The 17,191-nt window shown below is 40.6% G+C and overlaps 1 protein-coding gene, 1 long non-coding RNA gene and 3 other non-coding genes across 5 annotated transcripts; 4 read left to right on the top strand and 1 right to left on the bottom strand.

Annotated features, from left to right (window-relative positions):
• Positions 1-308: 308 nt before the first annotated feature.
• LOC130865338 (uncharacterized) lies at positions 309-17,062 on the top strand. The gene is made up of 6 exons (XR_009056095.1): positions 309-429; positions 2,316-2,356; positions 8,198-8,238; positions 10,064-10,104; positions 13,540-13,580; positions 17,021-17,062. It is a non-coding gene; the product is annotated as an uncharacterized LOC130865338 (long non-coding RNA).
• Positions 4,679-6,041, bottom strand: LOC130865337 (SWI/SNF-related matrix-associated actin-dependent regulator of chromatin subfamily E member 1). The gene has a single exon (XM_057756349.1). It carries the CDS (start codon positions 5,958-5,960, stop codon positions 4,725-4,727), a length of 1,236 nt encoding a protein of 411 aa, XP_057612332.1. The 5' UTR covers positions 5,961-6,041; the 3' UTR covers positions 4,679-4,724.
• Positions 6,309-6,373, top strand: LOC130865634 (small nucleolar RNA SNORD109A). The gene has a single exon (XR_009056185.1). It is a non-coding gene; the product is annotated as a small nucleolar RNA SNORD109A (small nucleolar RNA).
• LOC130865675 (small nucleolar RNA SNORD109A) lies at positions 11,670-11,734 on the top strand. Its single transcript, XR_009056224.1, has one exon. It is a non-coding gene; the product is annotated as a small nucleolar RNA SNORD109A (small nucleolar RNA).
• Positions 15,146-15,210, top strand: LOC130865674 (small nucleolar RNA SNORD109A). Its single transcript, XR_009056223.1, has one exon. It is a non-coding gene; the product is annotated as a small nucleolar RNA SNORD109A (small nucleolar RNA).
• Positions 17,063-17,191: the final 129 nt, after the last annotated feature.

Raw genomic sequence — 17,191 nt, 5'->3', positions numbered from 1 at the left:
AGTTGAAGCAATCAGGAAGGAAAGGAGTCATTGTAAAACAAGCCAAAATAGAGGAAGGAAGAAACAGGTAAAGGTTGGTTGGCAAGCGTGCGTATGCTAGGTAGTCTGCATAATGTGGCTATCAAGGCAGACAGTGTTGTGTAGGAAACTTAGCATCCCTAATAACTTTTATTTCTCTACTCTTACAGGATAGAATCCTGGAGGTCTTTTTTCTTTATTATTCTTTTTTAATTGATATTTCCACCTGCTCCCCGTTTCTCACTTCCCTCCCCTCTTCCCAAGTATTGCCCCTTCCCCCCACTCCCATCCCCCTATCGCCACTCCTCTTCTCCACCCCCCACACCATTCCTCCTCCCTTTCGATACTGAAGAGCAGTCCAAATTCTCTGCCCTGCGGGAAGACGAAGGTCTTCTATCTACGTCCAGGAAGGTGAGCGTCTAAACAGGCTAAGTTCCCACAAAGCCAGTTAATGTCTTAGGATCGAAACCTAGTGCCATTGTCCTTGGCTTCTCATCAGCCTTCATTGTCCGCCATGCTCAGAGAGTCCAGTTTCAACCCATGCTTATTCAGTCCCAGACGAGCTGGCCTTGGTGGGCTCCCAATAAATCAGATCCACTGTCACAGTGGGTGGGTGCATCCCTCGTGGTCCTGATTTCCTCGCTCATGTTCTCCCACCTTCTGCTCCTCATTTGGACCTTAAGAGCTCAGACCGTTGCTCCAAATTGAGTCTCTGTCTCTACCTCGATCCATCGCCAGATGAAGGTTTTTGTATTCATCTTTCAGTGGCACCATAGTTCTGATACTGCCAAGATATTTCTAACTGAGGAATTTGGTATGTATTTTTCTCAGTCAATGTTAATAAATCAGTTCCACTGTCACAGTGGGTGAGTGCATCCCTCGTGGTCCTGGTTTCCTTGCTCATGTTCTCCCTCCTTCTGCTCCTCATTTGGACCTTAAGAGCTCAGACCATTGCTCCAAATTGAGACTCTGTCTCTACCTCGATCCATCGCCAGATGAAGGTTCTAAGGTGATATGCAAGATATTCATCAGTATAGGATAGGGTCATTTAAGGTTCCCTCTCCTTAGTTGCCCAAGATACCAGCTGGGGACCTCTCCCTGGACACCTGCTAACCCCTCTAGAGTCAAGTTTCTTGCCAACCCTACGATGGCTCTCTTAGTTAGGATATATACTTCGCTGCTCTCGTATCTTCCCTTCCTGTATCCCAACCATCCCAATCCCCCGAGCTCCTTCCATCCTCCCCTTCTCATGTTTCTCATCCCATTTCCCCTTTGCCCCTTGCCACCTCACCCGCAAGTTCCCAGTTTTTGCCCTGCAATCTTGTCTACTTCCCCTCTCCCGGAGGATGACTATATGATTTTCTTTGGGTTCACTTTCTTATTTAGCTTCTCTAGTATCACAAATTATATGCTCAATGTCCTTTATTTATGGCTAGAAACCGATTATGAGTGAGTACATCCCATGTTCCTCTTTTTGGGTCTGGGATACCTCACTCAGGATAGTGTTTTCTATTTCCATCCATTTGCACGCAAAATTCGAGAAGTCATTATTTTTTACCGCTGAGTAGTACTCTAATATGTATATATTCCACACTTTCTTCATCCATTCCTCCATTGAAGGGCATCTAGGTTGTTTCCAGGTTTTGGCTATTACAAACAATGCTGCTATGAACATAGTTGAACAGATACTTTTGTCATTTGATGGGGCATCTCTTGGGTATATGCCCAATAGTGGTATTACTGGATCTTGGGGTAGGTTGATCCCAAATTTCCTGTCTCTCTTTCATCTTTCATTCCATAATGCTCTTGCTGTGCCTGGGTGAGAAACATTTTCACATGATGAACTGGAAGATGATATAACTTATGGGAACTGTTTGCTCAGCCATGTCTTCTTAAAGATATTAAAGCAACATCAGAGATATTGTCAGGCTCCATCCTTCTTAAAGCAGACACAGTGTGCTAGGAGATGTGGAATAGAAGATGTCAGGACAAATGAGTATGAGAGATAGGCGCCATGACATCCCCATGCTAGTCTCCATCTGCCATTAGTGTATCGAAGGGAAAATGATTGTCTCTACTTAGGTTATTGTCTAAAGGACAGAGACTGGCAGCTTTATTAGAAGCAATCAGGAAGGAAAGGTATCATTGTAAGACATGCCAAAATAGCGGAAGGAAGAAACAGGTAAAGGTTGGGTGGAAAGGGTGGGTATGCTAGGTAGTCTGCATAATGTGGCTATCAAGGCAGACAGTGATGTGTGTTAGTATCCCTGATAACTTTTATTTCTCTACTCTTACAGGATTCAATCCTGGAGGTCGTCTTATTCTTCATACAGGAAAGGTAAGCACCGAGTCTCTATCTCTTGACTCAATCATTTTTGCTAAGTATGGGGATTTCTATAAGTCAACATCTTGGACTTCATGATTTCACAGAGTATAAGTTCTAAGATGATACTCTCTTGACCATTATGATTTTGTTCCTGCCTATGTCCTCAAGTCTATCAGTCTTCAGTCCTTTGATGTACTAGGTCTCATAGAGGGGAATTCCCTTCTCCAGCTGGTGAAAAATTAAAGAAATATTACAATTGAGTCACCTCAGGTGTGTGGAGGTTATTCAAAAATGTCTCTTAAAACCACCATCATGTTAAATCTTTTTGGTGTATGATAAATTTAAGATGCTCAATTTTCATGTACCCCATGATTCAAGGGTTTTTCATCTTACCTCCATTCACGCAACACTTCTTTTTTTAACTAATTTATTTATTTATTAAAGATTTCTGTCTCTTCCCCGCCACCGGCTTCCATATCCCTCCCCCTCCCCAAATCAACTACCCCTCTCTCATCAGCCCTAAGAGCAGTCAGGGTTCCCTGCTCTGTGGGGAGTCCAAGGACCTCCCACCTCCTTCCAGGTTTATTAAGGTGAACAGTCAAACAGCCTAGGTTTCCCACAAAGCCAGTATATGCAGTAGGATCAAACCCAGTGCAATAGTTCTTGACCTCTCAGCAGTCCTCATTGTCCACTATGTTCATTGAGTCCGGTATTATCCCATGCTTTTTCAGACCCCGTCCTACTGGCCTTGGTGAGTTCCCGAAAGAACATCCCCATTGTCTCAGTTTGTGGGTGCACTCCTCATGGCCCTGAGTTCCTTGCTCATGCTCTCTCTCCTTCTGCTCCTGGTTTGGACCTTGGGGTTGTAGTCTGGTGCTCCAATGTGGGACTCTCTGTCTCCTTTCATCGCCTGATGAAGGTTAATATCCAGGAGGATGTCTATATGTTTTTCTGTGGGTTCACCTTCTTTTTTAGCTTCTCTAGGATCATGAATTATAGGCTCAATGTCCTTTATTTATGGCTAGAAACCAAATATGAGTGAGTACATCCCATGTTCCTCTTTTTGGGTCTGGCTTAACTCACTCAGGACAGTATTTTCTATTTCTGTCCATTTGCATGCAAAAATTCAAGAAGTCATTGTTTTTTACTGCTGATTAGTACTCTAATATGTATATATTCCATACTTTCTTCATCCATTCTTCCATTGAAGGGCATCTCGGTTGTTTCCAGTTCTGGCTATTACAAACAATGCTGCTATGAACATAGTTGAGCAAATACTTTTGTTGTATGATAGGGCATCTCTAGGGTATATTCCCAAGAGTGGTATTGCTGGGTGCAGGGGTAGGTTGATCCCGATTTCCCTGAGAAACTGCCACATTGCTTTCCAACGTGGATCTTTCCATCCTTTTTGGGCAGACCTCTTCCTGAGAATTGACACTCAGCCCACCCTTGAATGTAGGCTTCTAGCACACCAAGAAGCAAGATAAGTGTTGCGTTACTCTGAGTTTAATTTATGTGAATTCAGAAATTTCCCCCTTTGAGATTCACAAAAATTTTTTAAGATTTCCAGGTTACTGGTGCATCTGGGCATGTCTGTTTTCATGGAGAGCCTCTCCAAATGGCAGCTTGATTAAACATGTTTTGCAAAAAGCATTTTATCTCAAATCTGATGAATAGGAGTGTGTGGGACAACTCTGGATTCCAATGCTCAGAGAAAGGATCAGAGTCAAGTCCTATATAACAGTTACCTAATATGGAATTTGAAGCTGAACCTTTGTTAATATTCATGAAATAAAAGAGCATGTTATCACAAGAGACAAACAAAGACAAAAAACTTTGCCAGAAAGATCAAATTGAAAATGATTCATTGGTGATATTTACCTACTATTGCTGGTTCCTCTGGCTTTCCTCTCACGATAAGAGCACAGGGAAACCCATGATTTGAGGTTGTTAGGGTAAGAATTTCACCCTGAAAGCAACCTGGACACTTGCAGGACTGTCTGCAAAGTCCATAGAGGTGAACTGAGGAAAGAATTGACTGCCTAAAGGGTGGAGAATAAGGCATAAAACAATGTTGATGATCATGATGATGGTGATGGTGATGATGACGATGACACACTGAAGTAGGAGGAATAGGAAACTATCAAAAACTTCCATCTTGAATAGATAAACAAGAAATCCAGGAACATTTTGGCCTTTGAAACATATTAAGCACACCCCTGTATTTTTGTTGCATTTTATTTTATACTTTTCTTCTTTATGTCCATGAAGCTAGTTGTCAAGATCAAATTCAACTCATCAAATTTTTTTTTTTTTTAAACCAGAAAACTTTTTTTTTTCCATTTAAAAAAGTTTTAGGACACATAAAACAAGGCAGCATTTATTCCTTCTTCTCGTCTTCGGGCATGGGGTCTGTGGGCGGCTCCTCCACTGTTGCACTGTTGCTCTCTGAGCCAGTATTACTATCACTGGTCCCTTCGACCTCCATGCTGTCAACCCCCTCCTGCCCACTCTCCTTGTCCTCAGGAGTAGATGTGCCTTCTTCACCATTCTGCTGGCTCTCTGTCGTTTCTTCCAGGTGTGTCTCCTCTGTCTCCATAGGGATGCTCTCTTCATCCTTCTTCTCCTCGGCTTTGTTCGTTGCTTGCTCTTCCTCAGGGGCAATGCTGCCCTGACTGCGCTCGGCTTGCTCCGCTGCTTCCTTCTCCCGCTCCTCCTGCCTTTTGCGGGCCTGCTCCTCTGCCTGTGCAATTTCGGCTGCGATTTTCTCCATGTCTACTTCCACCTTCAGACCGCATAACCTTTTAAGTTCATTGTTAAAGGAATCTGTGCTTTCCAGGAATTTCCTCTTCTTTTCCTGGTGTCGCTCCTCTATCTGAAGAAGTTCGGCTTCTAGTTTTCGCTGATGAACCATTAAAGACTGGACCTGTCGCTTGAGGACCTGCATTCTAGCTGTTGTGACAACTGACCGCACATCAGGGACCACGCTCTCACTGAGGATCTCACTGATGAGGCGGTGGTTTCTCTGGAAACGGGCGGTAGCTGTATGCTTCATTGAAAAGCCGTCATCATAATCATCTGGATCCTCAGCAGGCTGAATGCTCATATAAGGTTCTCCTTTCTCCATGCGAGACTGTCTCTGTCGACTTTCTTCCTCTAATGCAGCTTCGGCACGACTTTTTGCATTAATATATGCAAGGTATGCAGGGGAATTGTGATAGGCCTTCATAGATTCATTGTACTCTATCTTTTCAGCTTCGTATTCGTTTAAATATTCTTGTTTCTCTTCATCAGTGAGATCTCGCCACATGCCACCAATAATCTTGCCAATTTCCCACAACTTTAGGTCAGGGTTGGAAGCCTTTACTTGGTCCCAGACCTTTCTGCTGTACCTCATGTAGGGCATCAGCGGCTTATCTGGTGGCTTTGGAGGCTTTGGAATCGTGATACCAGATGACGCCGTGACCCGGCTGTTGGTGCCCGGGTTCCCTCCCAGCCTGTAGTTGTTGTAGGCGAGATGACTGTATGGATTGTATCCCACAAACCCTGGTGTGCTGGGCATTTGTGTTGCAGGAGCTGGGGTGGGAGGTGGGGCATAAGATGGTCTTTTTGACATTTTGGAAGATTAAGTTCTCAGTTCCTTAAGAATGAATCTAAGACACCGCGGGCCGAAAAGGCGCCCGCAGCTCCGGCTTCGCTTCCCTTTGTCCCCTCATCAAAATTTTTGAAGCGTTTATCTTTGTTTTCTGTTCCTGTGGCACAATAGAGTGTTGATACTTGTTGATGAAAAATGGGCTGTAAATTATAGGAGAAAACGCCTTTGTGATCTCCTTGATGCTTTATCTGAGTTGAGATCCTGAGAAAGAAGCACAATGCTGATCTTCCTCTTCAAAGCCAAAGAGTCTGTCTATCACTGCTTTCCAGTGTCACTGGGGATGCTCATGTGTTCAAAGCTGCCTTCTCTGGATTGATGATGACAACATTTTTCTGAGGACGCTGATTGACTCAAAGAGAAAGCCTCTGAGGTCCAGATAAGTGGTGGTCTTTACAACCGTGATGCTTCCAGAACACGGCTAGCACTCTTGTATTTTTAAGGAAGAAAGTTACAGTGCAGACAGGCTTTGCTCTCTTAAATTTTGAGAGAAGAGCAACTTGCTGGATGCAAAATATGTCCATCTCTTAGCTTCCATATTCTGCTTCTAAATAGCAATGTCCTACATCCTAGAATGTACATTGATTTGAAGTTTTTGCTGTTACATGCCTGAAAGAAAGACACAAAAGAGGTTGAAGCAGTGAATTTATAACAGAGATTCTCAATGATACTCTCTGAGGAATTGGACATATCTACAATGGGACAAGGGCAAGAGGAAATGTTAGGACTCATGCCCACCCTGAGTGCAAAATTTGGAGAGCTTTTGGATTCCTGTTCTTTCCCAATTTAGACAAGAAAGCCTGATTATTTCCCACATTGGGAGAGTCATTTCTTTTCTCTTTGTTGTCTCTGAATACATCATACTCCCTGGATGGTGTATCAATTCTACATGCTAATGGTCATCTCACACTCCAGCCACCATATCCAGTTGCTTTTCATATCTGGATATTCTCAGCAATCATATCTTACTATCATAATATCTTATTCAAAAATGAGAGAACTTTTTGATAAAGTCCAATTAAAAACTGTCTTTTCAACAGTCTGCTCTATGATTGGGACCTTCACGTTGTTTACACTGTTTTGATGTATTTGCATGGTGAGAGATTCACGAGAAGTATAGTTGCCTGTGATTCACAAAACGTATAGTAGGAACATAGATAAAATTCCAACGTCCATCAAGCATTTCACTTCCGTGAAGTACTCCAAACCAATCAGCTGGGGGAAAAATGGGAATCATGTTCATGAGGAGCATAAATAGTGCAGCTTTTGAGTGAAGCTTTTGAGTGTAACAGGGGTGAAGGCAAGCACTGCTCAGAGCAACCAATTCTCATCTAACAAAAAAGGATTCAGAGATAAGTTGCATATAACACAGAGACATGATGAAAGAAAATCTATAGTTTCCCCAAAGATCCAGAAAAAGGGTACGGTCACCAACATTGTACATGGGAAGGTGATTCGAAGGGAAAACACCTCCTGCTCTTGAAATGACATACACCATTCCAGAACAGAAATTTGGAAGATAATTTATGATTGCATTCCACCAGTTTAGTTCATGTTGCCACTTCCTACACTCGAGAGGAATAAGTATTGCCTACATTACGTACTCAAAGATCTTACCTGTCTTGGGATTAAGTGGAGTTGCCCAAGATCCAGACGTTGTCTGCTTTTTGATGGATGTCTCTCTTTCATCTTTCATTCCATAATGCTCTTGCTGTGCTTGGGTGAGAAACATTTTCACATGATGAATCAGAAGATGATAGATATCAAGGGAACTGTTTTGCTCAACCATGTCTTCTTAAACCTATGAAAGCAACATCAGAAATACTGTCAGGCCCCATCCTTCTTAAAGCAGATACAGTGTGCTAGATGTGAATAGAAGATGTCAGGACAAATGAGTATGAGAGATATGCGCCATGACCTCCCCATCTACTCTCCATCTGCCACTAGTTTATTGAAGGGAAAACGATTGTCTCCACTTAGGTTATTGCCTAAAGCACAGAGACTGGTAGCTTTAGTAGAAGCAATCAGGAAGGAAAGGTTTCATTGTAAGACATGCCAAAATAGAGGAAGGAAAAAACAGGTAAAAGCTGGGTGGAAACGGTGGGTAGGCTAGGTAGTCTCCATAATGTGGCTATCAGGGCAGACAGTGTGGTGTGGAAAACTTAGCATCCCTGATAACTTTTATTTCTCTACTATAACAGGATAGAATATTAGAGGTCTTCTTATTCTTCATACAGAAAAGGTAAGCTATGAGTCTCTATCTCATGACTCAATCATTTTTGCTAAGTATGGGGATTTCTAAAAGTCAACATCTTGGGATTCTTGATTTCACAGAGTATAAGTTCTAAGATGATACTCTCTTGACCATTATGTTTTTGTTTCTGCCCATGTCCTCAAGTCTATCACTCTTCCGTCCTTTGACATACTAGGTCTCATAGAGGGCAATATTCACTTCTCCAGCTGGTGAAAAATTAAAGAAATATTACCATTGAGTGACCTCGGGTGTGTGAAGGTTATTAAAAATGTCTCTTAAATCCCCCATCATATTAAATCTTTCTGATGTATGGTAAATTTGAGATGCTCAATTTTCATGTACACCATGATTCAAGGGTTTCTTATCTGACCTCCATTCACCCAACACTTCTTTCCACCCATTTTCTACAGTTCTATTCCTGAGAATTTCCACAGAAACCACCCTTGAATGTAGCCTTCTAGCACACCGAGAAGCAAGATAAGTGTTGCGCTAACACTTACTTTAATTTATGTGATTTCAGAAATTTCCCCCTTTGTATTTCACAAAAATTTTGTCATAATTCCATGTAACTTGTCCATGTGGGCAAGTCTGTCTTCATGGAGACCCTCTCTAAACGGCAACTTGATCATATATGTTTTCCAAAAATCTCTCTTTTCATCAGACTGCTCTGGGATTGGGACCTTCACGTTGTTTACACTGTTTTGATTTATTTGCATGCTGAGAGATTCTCAAGAAGGGTAGCTGGCTCAGGATTCACAAGACGTATAGTTAGCTCATAGATACAATTCCAATGACCATCAAGCATTTCACTTCCATGCAGTCCTCCAAACAAGTCATCTGGGAAAAAATTGGGGAGCATGTTCAAGAGGACAATAAATAATGCAGCAGACACGTGTAGCAGGGGTGAAGGCAAGCACTGCGCAGAGCAACCAATTCCCATCTAACAAAAATTGATTCAGAGATAAGTTGCATATAACACAGAGACATGATGAAAGAAAATCCTTAGGTTTTCCTAAAGATCCAGAGAAAGGGTATGGTCACCAACATTGTACATGGGAAGGTGATTCGAATGGAAAACACCTCCTGCTCTTGAAATGACATACACAATTGGAGAACAGAATTTCGGAAGAGAATTTATGATTGGATTCCACCAGTTTAGTTCATGTTGCCACTCCTATACTCGAGAGGAATAAATATTGCCTACATTACATACTCAAAGATCTAACCTGTCTTGGGATTAAGTGGAGTTGCCCAAGATCCAGACGTTGTCGGCATTTTGATGGATGTCTCTCTTTCATTTTCATTCCATAATTCTGTTGTTGTGCTAGGGTGAGTAACATTTTCACATGATGAACCAGAAGATGATACAACTCTAGGAAACTGTTTTCTCAGCCATGTTTTCTTAAGATATGAAAGCAACATCAGAGATACTGTGAGGCCTCATTATTTTTAACACAGAAACAGTGTACTATGAGATATGAAATAGAAGATGTCATGACAGATGTATATGAGAAATATGTGATATGACCTCCTCATCCTATTCTATATCTGCCAGTAGTATATCCAAGGGTAAACAATTGTCTTCACTTAGGTTATTGTATAAAGAAGAGAGCCTGGCAGCTTTAGTTGAAGCAATCAGGAAGGAAAGGAGTCATTGTAAGACAAGCCAAAATAGAGGAAGGAAGAAACAGGCAAAGGTTGGTTGGAAAGGGTGCGTATGCTAGGTAGTCTGCATAATGTGACTATCAAGGCAGACAGTGTTGTGTAGAAAACTTAGCACCCCTAATAACTTTTTATTTCTCTATTATTACAGGATAGAATCCTGGAGGTCTTCATATTCTTCATGCAGAAAACGTAAGCGCTGATTCTCTATCTCTTGACTCCTTCATATTTGCTATGTCTGTGGATTCTAAAACTCAACATCTTGGACTGCATGATTTCACAGAGTATAAGTTCTCTGATGATACTTCTTGACCACTATATTTTTGTTCCTGCCCATGTCCACAAGTCTATCACTCTTCAGGCCTTTGATATACTAGATCTCATAGAGGGGAATTCCATTATCCACCTAGTGAAAAATTTAAAAAAATTACAATAGAGTGACCTTAGGTGTGTGAAGGTTATTCAAAAATGTCTGTTAAAAACACCATCATATTCAAACATTCTGATGTACGATAAATTTAAGATGCTCAGTTTTCATATACCCCATGATCCAAGAGTTTTTCCACCTGACCTCCATTCACAAAACACTTCTTTCTACATTTTGGGGCATTCCTCTTCCTGGGAATTGCAACAGAACCCTCCCTTGAATGTACACTTCTAGCACACCAAGAAGCAAGACAAGTGTTGTGGTACTCTGAAAATTAACTTAAGTGAATTTAGAAACGTACCCCTCTGAGTTTCACAAATATTTTGTCAGATTTTCAGGTCATTGGTGCATCTTATTATGTCTGTTTTCTTGGAGTGCTTGTCCAAATGGGAGGTTGATTATATATTTTCCAAAGAGCATTTTATCTCAGATCTGAAAAATAGGACTGTATGGAACAAATCTGGATTCAAAAGCTCAGAGAAGGTATCAGGGTCAATTCCTATATAATATTTATCTAATATATAATTTGAAGTGAACCTTTTTTAATATCTATGAAATAAAAGAGCAAGTTTGTCATAAGAGACACACAAACACACATAACACCACCACAAACATAAAATTGAATTTGAATACATTGGTGATAATTGCCTATTATTGTTGCTTCCGCTGGCTTTCCTCTCCCGATAATAGCACAGGGAAAGCCATGAGGTTGAGGATGTTAGGCTAAGAATTTCACCATGAAAGCAACCTGGACACTTGCAGGACTGACTGCAAAGTCCATAGAGGTAAACTGAGGAAATAATTGGCTGCTAGAAAGGCTGGAGGATAAGGAATAAAACAATGTTGATGATCATGATGATGGTGATGGTGATGGTGATGATGACGATGACACACTGATGTAGGAGGAATAGGAAACTATCCAAAACTTCCATCTTGAATAGATAATCAAGAAATCCAGGAACATTTTTGCCCTTTGAAACATATTAAGCACACCCCTGTATTTTTGGTTGCATTTTATTTTATACTTTTGTTCCTGCTGTCCATGAAGCTAGTTGTCAAGATCAAATTCAAGTCATCAAAATTCTTGATGTGTTCATCTTTGTTTTCTGTTACTGCGGCACAATAGAGTGTTGATATTTGTTGATAACAATTGGGCTGTAAAGTATAGGAGAAAACGCCTTTGTGATCTCTTTGATGCTTTAACTCAGTTGAGATCCTGAGAAAGAAGCCTGCTGCACAATGCTGATCTTCCTCTTCAAGCCAAAGAGTCTATCTATCACTGCTTTCCAGTGTCACTGCGGATGCTCATGTGTTCAAAGCTGCCTTCTCTGGATCGATGATGACAACAGGTTTCTGAGGACGCTGATTGACTCAAACATTCCCCCTCTGAGGTCCAGATAAGTGGTGGTCTTGACGACCGTGATGCTTCCAGAACATGGCTAGCACTCTTGCATTTGAAAGGAAGACAGTTACAGTGCAGATGGGCTTTGATCTCCTAAATTTTGAGAGAAGAGCAACTTTCTGGATGTGAAAACTGTCCAGCTTTTTGCTTCCATATTCTGCCTCGAAAAGCCTAGAGTGTCCATTGGTTTGAAGTTATTTGCTCTTACATGCCTGAAAGAAGGACTCATAAAGAGGTGGAAGCAGTGAATTCATTACAGAGAATCTCAATGATCCTCTATGATGAATTGGAAAAAACTACAATGGGGTGAGGAGAAGAGGAGGTGGCAGGACTCGTGCCCACCCTGACTGCAAAATTTGGAGGGCTTTTGGATTCCTGTTCCTTTCCCAATTTAGGCAGGAAGGTCTGATTATTTCCCATACTGTGAGAGTCATTCCTTTTCTCCTTGTTGCTTCTGAATATCCATATTCCCTTGATGGTGTATCAATTCTACATGCTAGAGTCACCTCACACTCCAGCCACCATATCCAGTTGCTTTTCAGATCTGGATATTCTCAGCAATCATATCTTACTATCATAATTTCTTTTTTAAAAAAGAGAGAAATTTTTGATAAAGTCCAATTAAAATGTCTCTTTTCATCAGCCTGCTCTGGGATTGGGACCTTCACGTTGTTTACACTGTTTTGATTTATTTGCATGCTGAGAGATTCTCAAGAAGTGTAGTTGGCTCAAGATTCACAAGACGTATAGTTAGATCATAGATACAATTCCAATGACCATCAAGCATTTCACTTCCATGCAGTCCTCCAAACCAGTCAGCTGGGGAAAAATTGGGGAGCATGTTCAAGAGGACAATAAATAATGCAGCAGACACGTGTAGCAGCGGTGAAGGCAAGCACTGCTCAGAGCAACCAATTCCAATATAACAAAAAATGATTCAGACATAAGTTGCATATAACACAGAGACATGATGAAAGAAAATCCTTAGGTTTTCCATAAGATCCAGAGTAAGGGTATGGTCACCAACATTGTACATGGGAAGGTGATTCTAATGGAAAACACCTCCTGCTCTTGAAATGACATACACCATTCCAGAACAGAATTTCGGAAGGGAATTTATGATTGCATTCCACCAGTTTAGTTCATGTTGCCACTCCTATACTCGAGAGGAATAAATATTGCCTACATTACATACTCAAAGATCTAACCTGTCTTGGGATTAAGTGGAGTTGCCCAAGATCCAGACGTTGTTGTCGGCATTTTGATGGATGTCTGTCTTTCATCTTTCATTCCATAATTCTGTTGTTGTGCTAGGTTGAGTAACATTTTCACATGATGAACCAGAAGAAGATACAACTCTAAGAAACTGTTATCTCAGCCATGTTTCCTTAAGATATGAAAGCAACATCAGAGATACTGTGAGGCCTCATTATTTTTAACACAGAAACAGTGTACTATGAGATATGCAATAGAAGATGTCATGACAAATGAATATGAGAAATATGTGATATGACCTCCTCATCCTATTTTATATCTGCCAGTAGTATATCCAAGGGTAAAAAATTGTCTTCACTTAGGTTATTGTATAAAAAAGAGAGCCTGGCAGCTTTAGTTGAAGCAATCAGGAAGGAAAGGAGTCATTGTAAGACATGCCAAAATAGAGGAAGTAAGAAACAGGTAAAGGTTGGTTGGAAAGGGTGCGTACGCTAGGTAGTCTGCATAATGTGGCTATCAAGGCAGACAGTGTTGTGTAGAAAACTTAGCACCCCTAATAACTTTTATTTCTCTACTCTTACAGGATAGAATCTTGGAGGTCTTCATATTCTTCATACAGAAAAGGTAAGCGCTGATTCTCTATCTCTTGACTCCTTCATATTTGCTATGTCTGTGGATTCTAAAACTCAACATCTTGGACTGCATGATTTCACAGAGTATAAGTTCTAAGATGATAGTCTCTTGATCATTATATTTTTGTTCCTGCCCATGTCCTCAAGTCTATCACTCTTCAGTCCTTTGATATACTAGATCTCATAGAGGGGAATTCCATTCTCCACCTAGTGAAAAATTAAAGAAAAATTACAATTGAGTGACCTCAGGTGTGTGAAGGTTATTCAAAAATGTCTGTTAAAACCACCATCATATTCAATCTTTCTGATGTATGATAAATTTAAGACGCTCAATTTTCATGCACCCCATGATCCAAGAGTTTTTCTACCTGACCTCCATTCACAAAACACTTCTTTCTACCTTTTTTGGGGCATTCCTCTTCCGGAGAAGTGCAACAGAACCCACCCTTGAATGGAGCCTTCTAGCACACTGAGAAGCAAGACAAGTGTTGCGGTACTCTGAAAATTAACTTAAGTGAATTTAGAAACGTACCCCTCTGAGTTTCACAAATATTTTGTCAGATTTCCAGGTCATTGGTGTATCTTATTATGTCTGTTTTCATGGAGTGCTTGTCCAAATGGGAGGTTGATTATATAAGTTTTCCAAAGAGCATTTTATCTCAAATCTGAAAAATAGGACTGTATGGAACAAATCTGGATTCAAAAGCTCAGAGAAAGTATCAGGGTCAATTCCTATATAATATTTACATAATATATAATTTGAACTGAACGTTTGTTAATATCTATGAAATAAAAGAGCAAGTTTGTCAAAGAGACACACAAAGACACATAAATCCACCACAAACATAAAATTGAATTTGAATACATTGGTGATAGTTGCCTCTTATTGTTGGTTCCGCTGGCTTTCCTCTCCCGATAATAACACAGGGAAAGCCATGAGGTTGAGGATGTTAGCCTAAGAATTTCACCATGAAAGCAACCTGGACACTTGCAGGACTGACTGCAAAGTCCATAGAGGTAAACTGAGGAAATAATTGGCTGCTAGAAAGGCTGGAGGATAAGGCATAAAACAATGTTGATGATCATGATGATGGTGATGGTGATGATGACGATGACACACTGATGTAGGAGGAATAGGAAACTATCCAAAACTTCCATCTTGAATAGATAATCAAGAAATCCAGGAACATTTTTGCCCTTTGAAACATATTAAGCACACCCCTGTATTTTTGGTTGCATATTATTTTATACTTTTGTTCTTTTTGTCCATGAAGCTAGTTGTCAAGATCAAATTCAAGTCATCAAAATTCTTGATGTGTTCATCTTTCTTTGCTGTTAAGGCGGCACAATAGGGTGTTGATATTTGTTGATGACAATTGGGCTGTAAAGTATAGAAGAAAACGCCTTTGTGATCTCTTTGATGCTTTACCTCAATTGAGATCGTGAGAAAGAAGCCTGCTGCACAATGCTGATCTTCCTCTTCCAAGCCAAAGAGTCTATCTATCACTGCTTTCCAGTGTCACTGCGGATGCTCATGTGTTCAAAGCTGCCTTCTCTGGATCGATGATGACAACAGGTTTCTGAGGACGCTGATTGACTCAAACATTCCCCCTCTGAGGTCCAGATAAGTGGTGGTCTTGACGACCGTGATGCTTCCAGAACATGGCTAGCACTCTTGCATTTGAAAGGAAGACAGTTACAGTACAGATGGGCTTTGATCTCCTAAATTTTGAGAGAAGAGCAACTTTCTGGATGTGAAAACTGTCCAGCTTTTTGCTTCCATATTCTGCCTCGAAAAGCCTAGAGTGTCCATTGATTTGAAGTTATTTGCTCTTACATGCCTGAAAGAAGGACTCATAAAGAGGTGGAAGCAGTGAATTCATTACAGAGAATCTCAATGATCCTCTATGATGAATTGGAAATAACTTCCCCTCATGGGGTGAGGGGAAGAGGAGGTGGCAGGACTCCTGCCCACCCTGACTGCAAAATTTGGAGAGCTTTTGGATTCCTGTTCCTTTCCCAATTTAGGCAGGAAGGCCTGATGATTTCCCATACTGTGAGAGTCACTCCTTTTCACTTTGTTGACTCTAAATTTATCATACTCCCTTGATGGTGTATCAATTTTACATGCTAGAGTCACCTCACACTCCAGCCACCATATCCAGTTGCTTTTCAGATCTGGGTATTCTCAGCAATCATATCTTACTATCATAATTTCTTTTTTAAAAAAGAGAGAAATTTTTGATAATGTCCAATTAAAATGTCTCTTTTCATCAGCCTGCTCTGGGATTGGGACCTTCACGTTGTTTACACTGTTTTGATTTATTTGCATGCTGAGAGATTCACAAGAAGTGTAGTTGGCTCAAGATTCACAAGACGTATAGTTAGCTCATAGATACAATTCCAATGACCATCAAGCATTTCACTTCCATGCAGTCCTCCAAACCAGTCAGCTGGAGAAAAATTGGGGAGCAAGTTCAAGAGGACAATAAATAATGCAGCAGACACGTGTAGCAGCGGTGAAGGCAAGCACTGCTCAGAGCAACCAATTCCAATATAACAAAAAATGATTCAGACATAAGTTGCATATAACACAGAGACATGATGAAAGAAAATCCTTAGGTTTTCCTAAAGATCCAGAGAAAGGGTATGGTCACCAACATTGTACATGGGAAGGTGATTCGAAGGGAAAACACCTCCTGCTCTTGAAATGACATACACCATTCCAGAACAGAATTTCGGAAGGGAATTTATGATTGCATTCCACCAGTTTAGTTCATGTTGCCACTCCTATACTCAAGAGGAATAAATATTGCATACATTACATACTCTAAGATCTAACCTGTCTTGGGATTAAGTGGAGTTGCCCAAGATCCAGACGTTGTTGTCGGCATTTTGATGGATGTCTCTCTTTCATCTTTCATTCCATAATTCTGTTGTTGTGCTAGGTTGAGTAACATTTTTACATGATGAACCAGAAGATGATACAACTCTAGGAAACTGTTTTCTCAGCCATGTTTTCTTAAGATCTGAAAGCAACATCAGAGATACTGTGAGGCCTCATTATTTTTAACACAGAAACAGTGTACTATGAGATATGCAATAGAAGATGTCATGACAAATGAATATGAGAAATATGTGATATGACCTCCTCATCCTATTTTATATCTGCCAGTAGTATATCCAAGGGTAAAAAATTGTCTTCACTTAGGTTATTGTATAAAAAAGAGAGCTTGGCAGCTTTAGTTGAAGCAATCAGAAAGGAAAGGAGTCATTGTAAGACATGCCAAAATAGAGGAAGTAAGAAACAGGTAAAGGTTGGTTGGAGAGGGTGTGTACGCTAGGTAGTCTGCATAATGTGGCTATCAAGGCAGACAGTGTTGTGTAGAAAACTTAGCATCCCTAATAACTTTTATTTCTCTACTCTTACAGGATAGAATCTTGGAGGACTTCATATTCTTCATGCAGAAAAGGTAAGCGCTGATTCTCTATCTCTTGACTCCTTCATATTTGCTATGTCTGTGGATTCTAAAACTCAACATCTTGGACTGCATGATTTCACAGAGTATAAGTTCTAAGATGATAGTCTCTTGATCATTATAT

Source organism: Chionomys nivalis, chromosome 23, assembly GCF_950005125.1.
Source record: "Chionomys nivalis chromosome 23, mChiNiv1.1, whole genome shotgun sequence".
Classification (NCBI taxonomy): domain Eukaryota; kingdom Metazoa; phylum Chordata; class Mammalia; order Rodentia; family Cricetidae; genus Chionomys; species Chionomys nivalis.
Note: the sequence above shows the minus strand (reverse complement) of the source record. Positions and strands in the feature narration are given on the sequence as shown.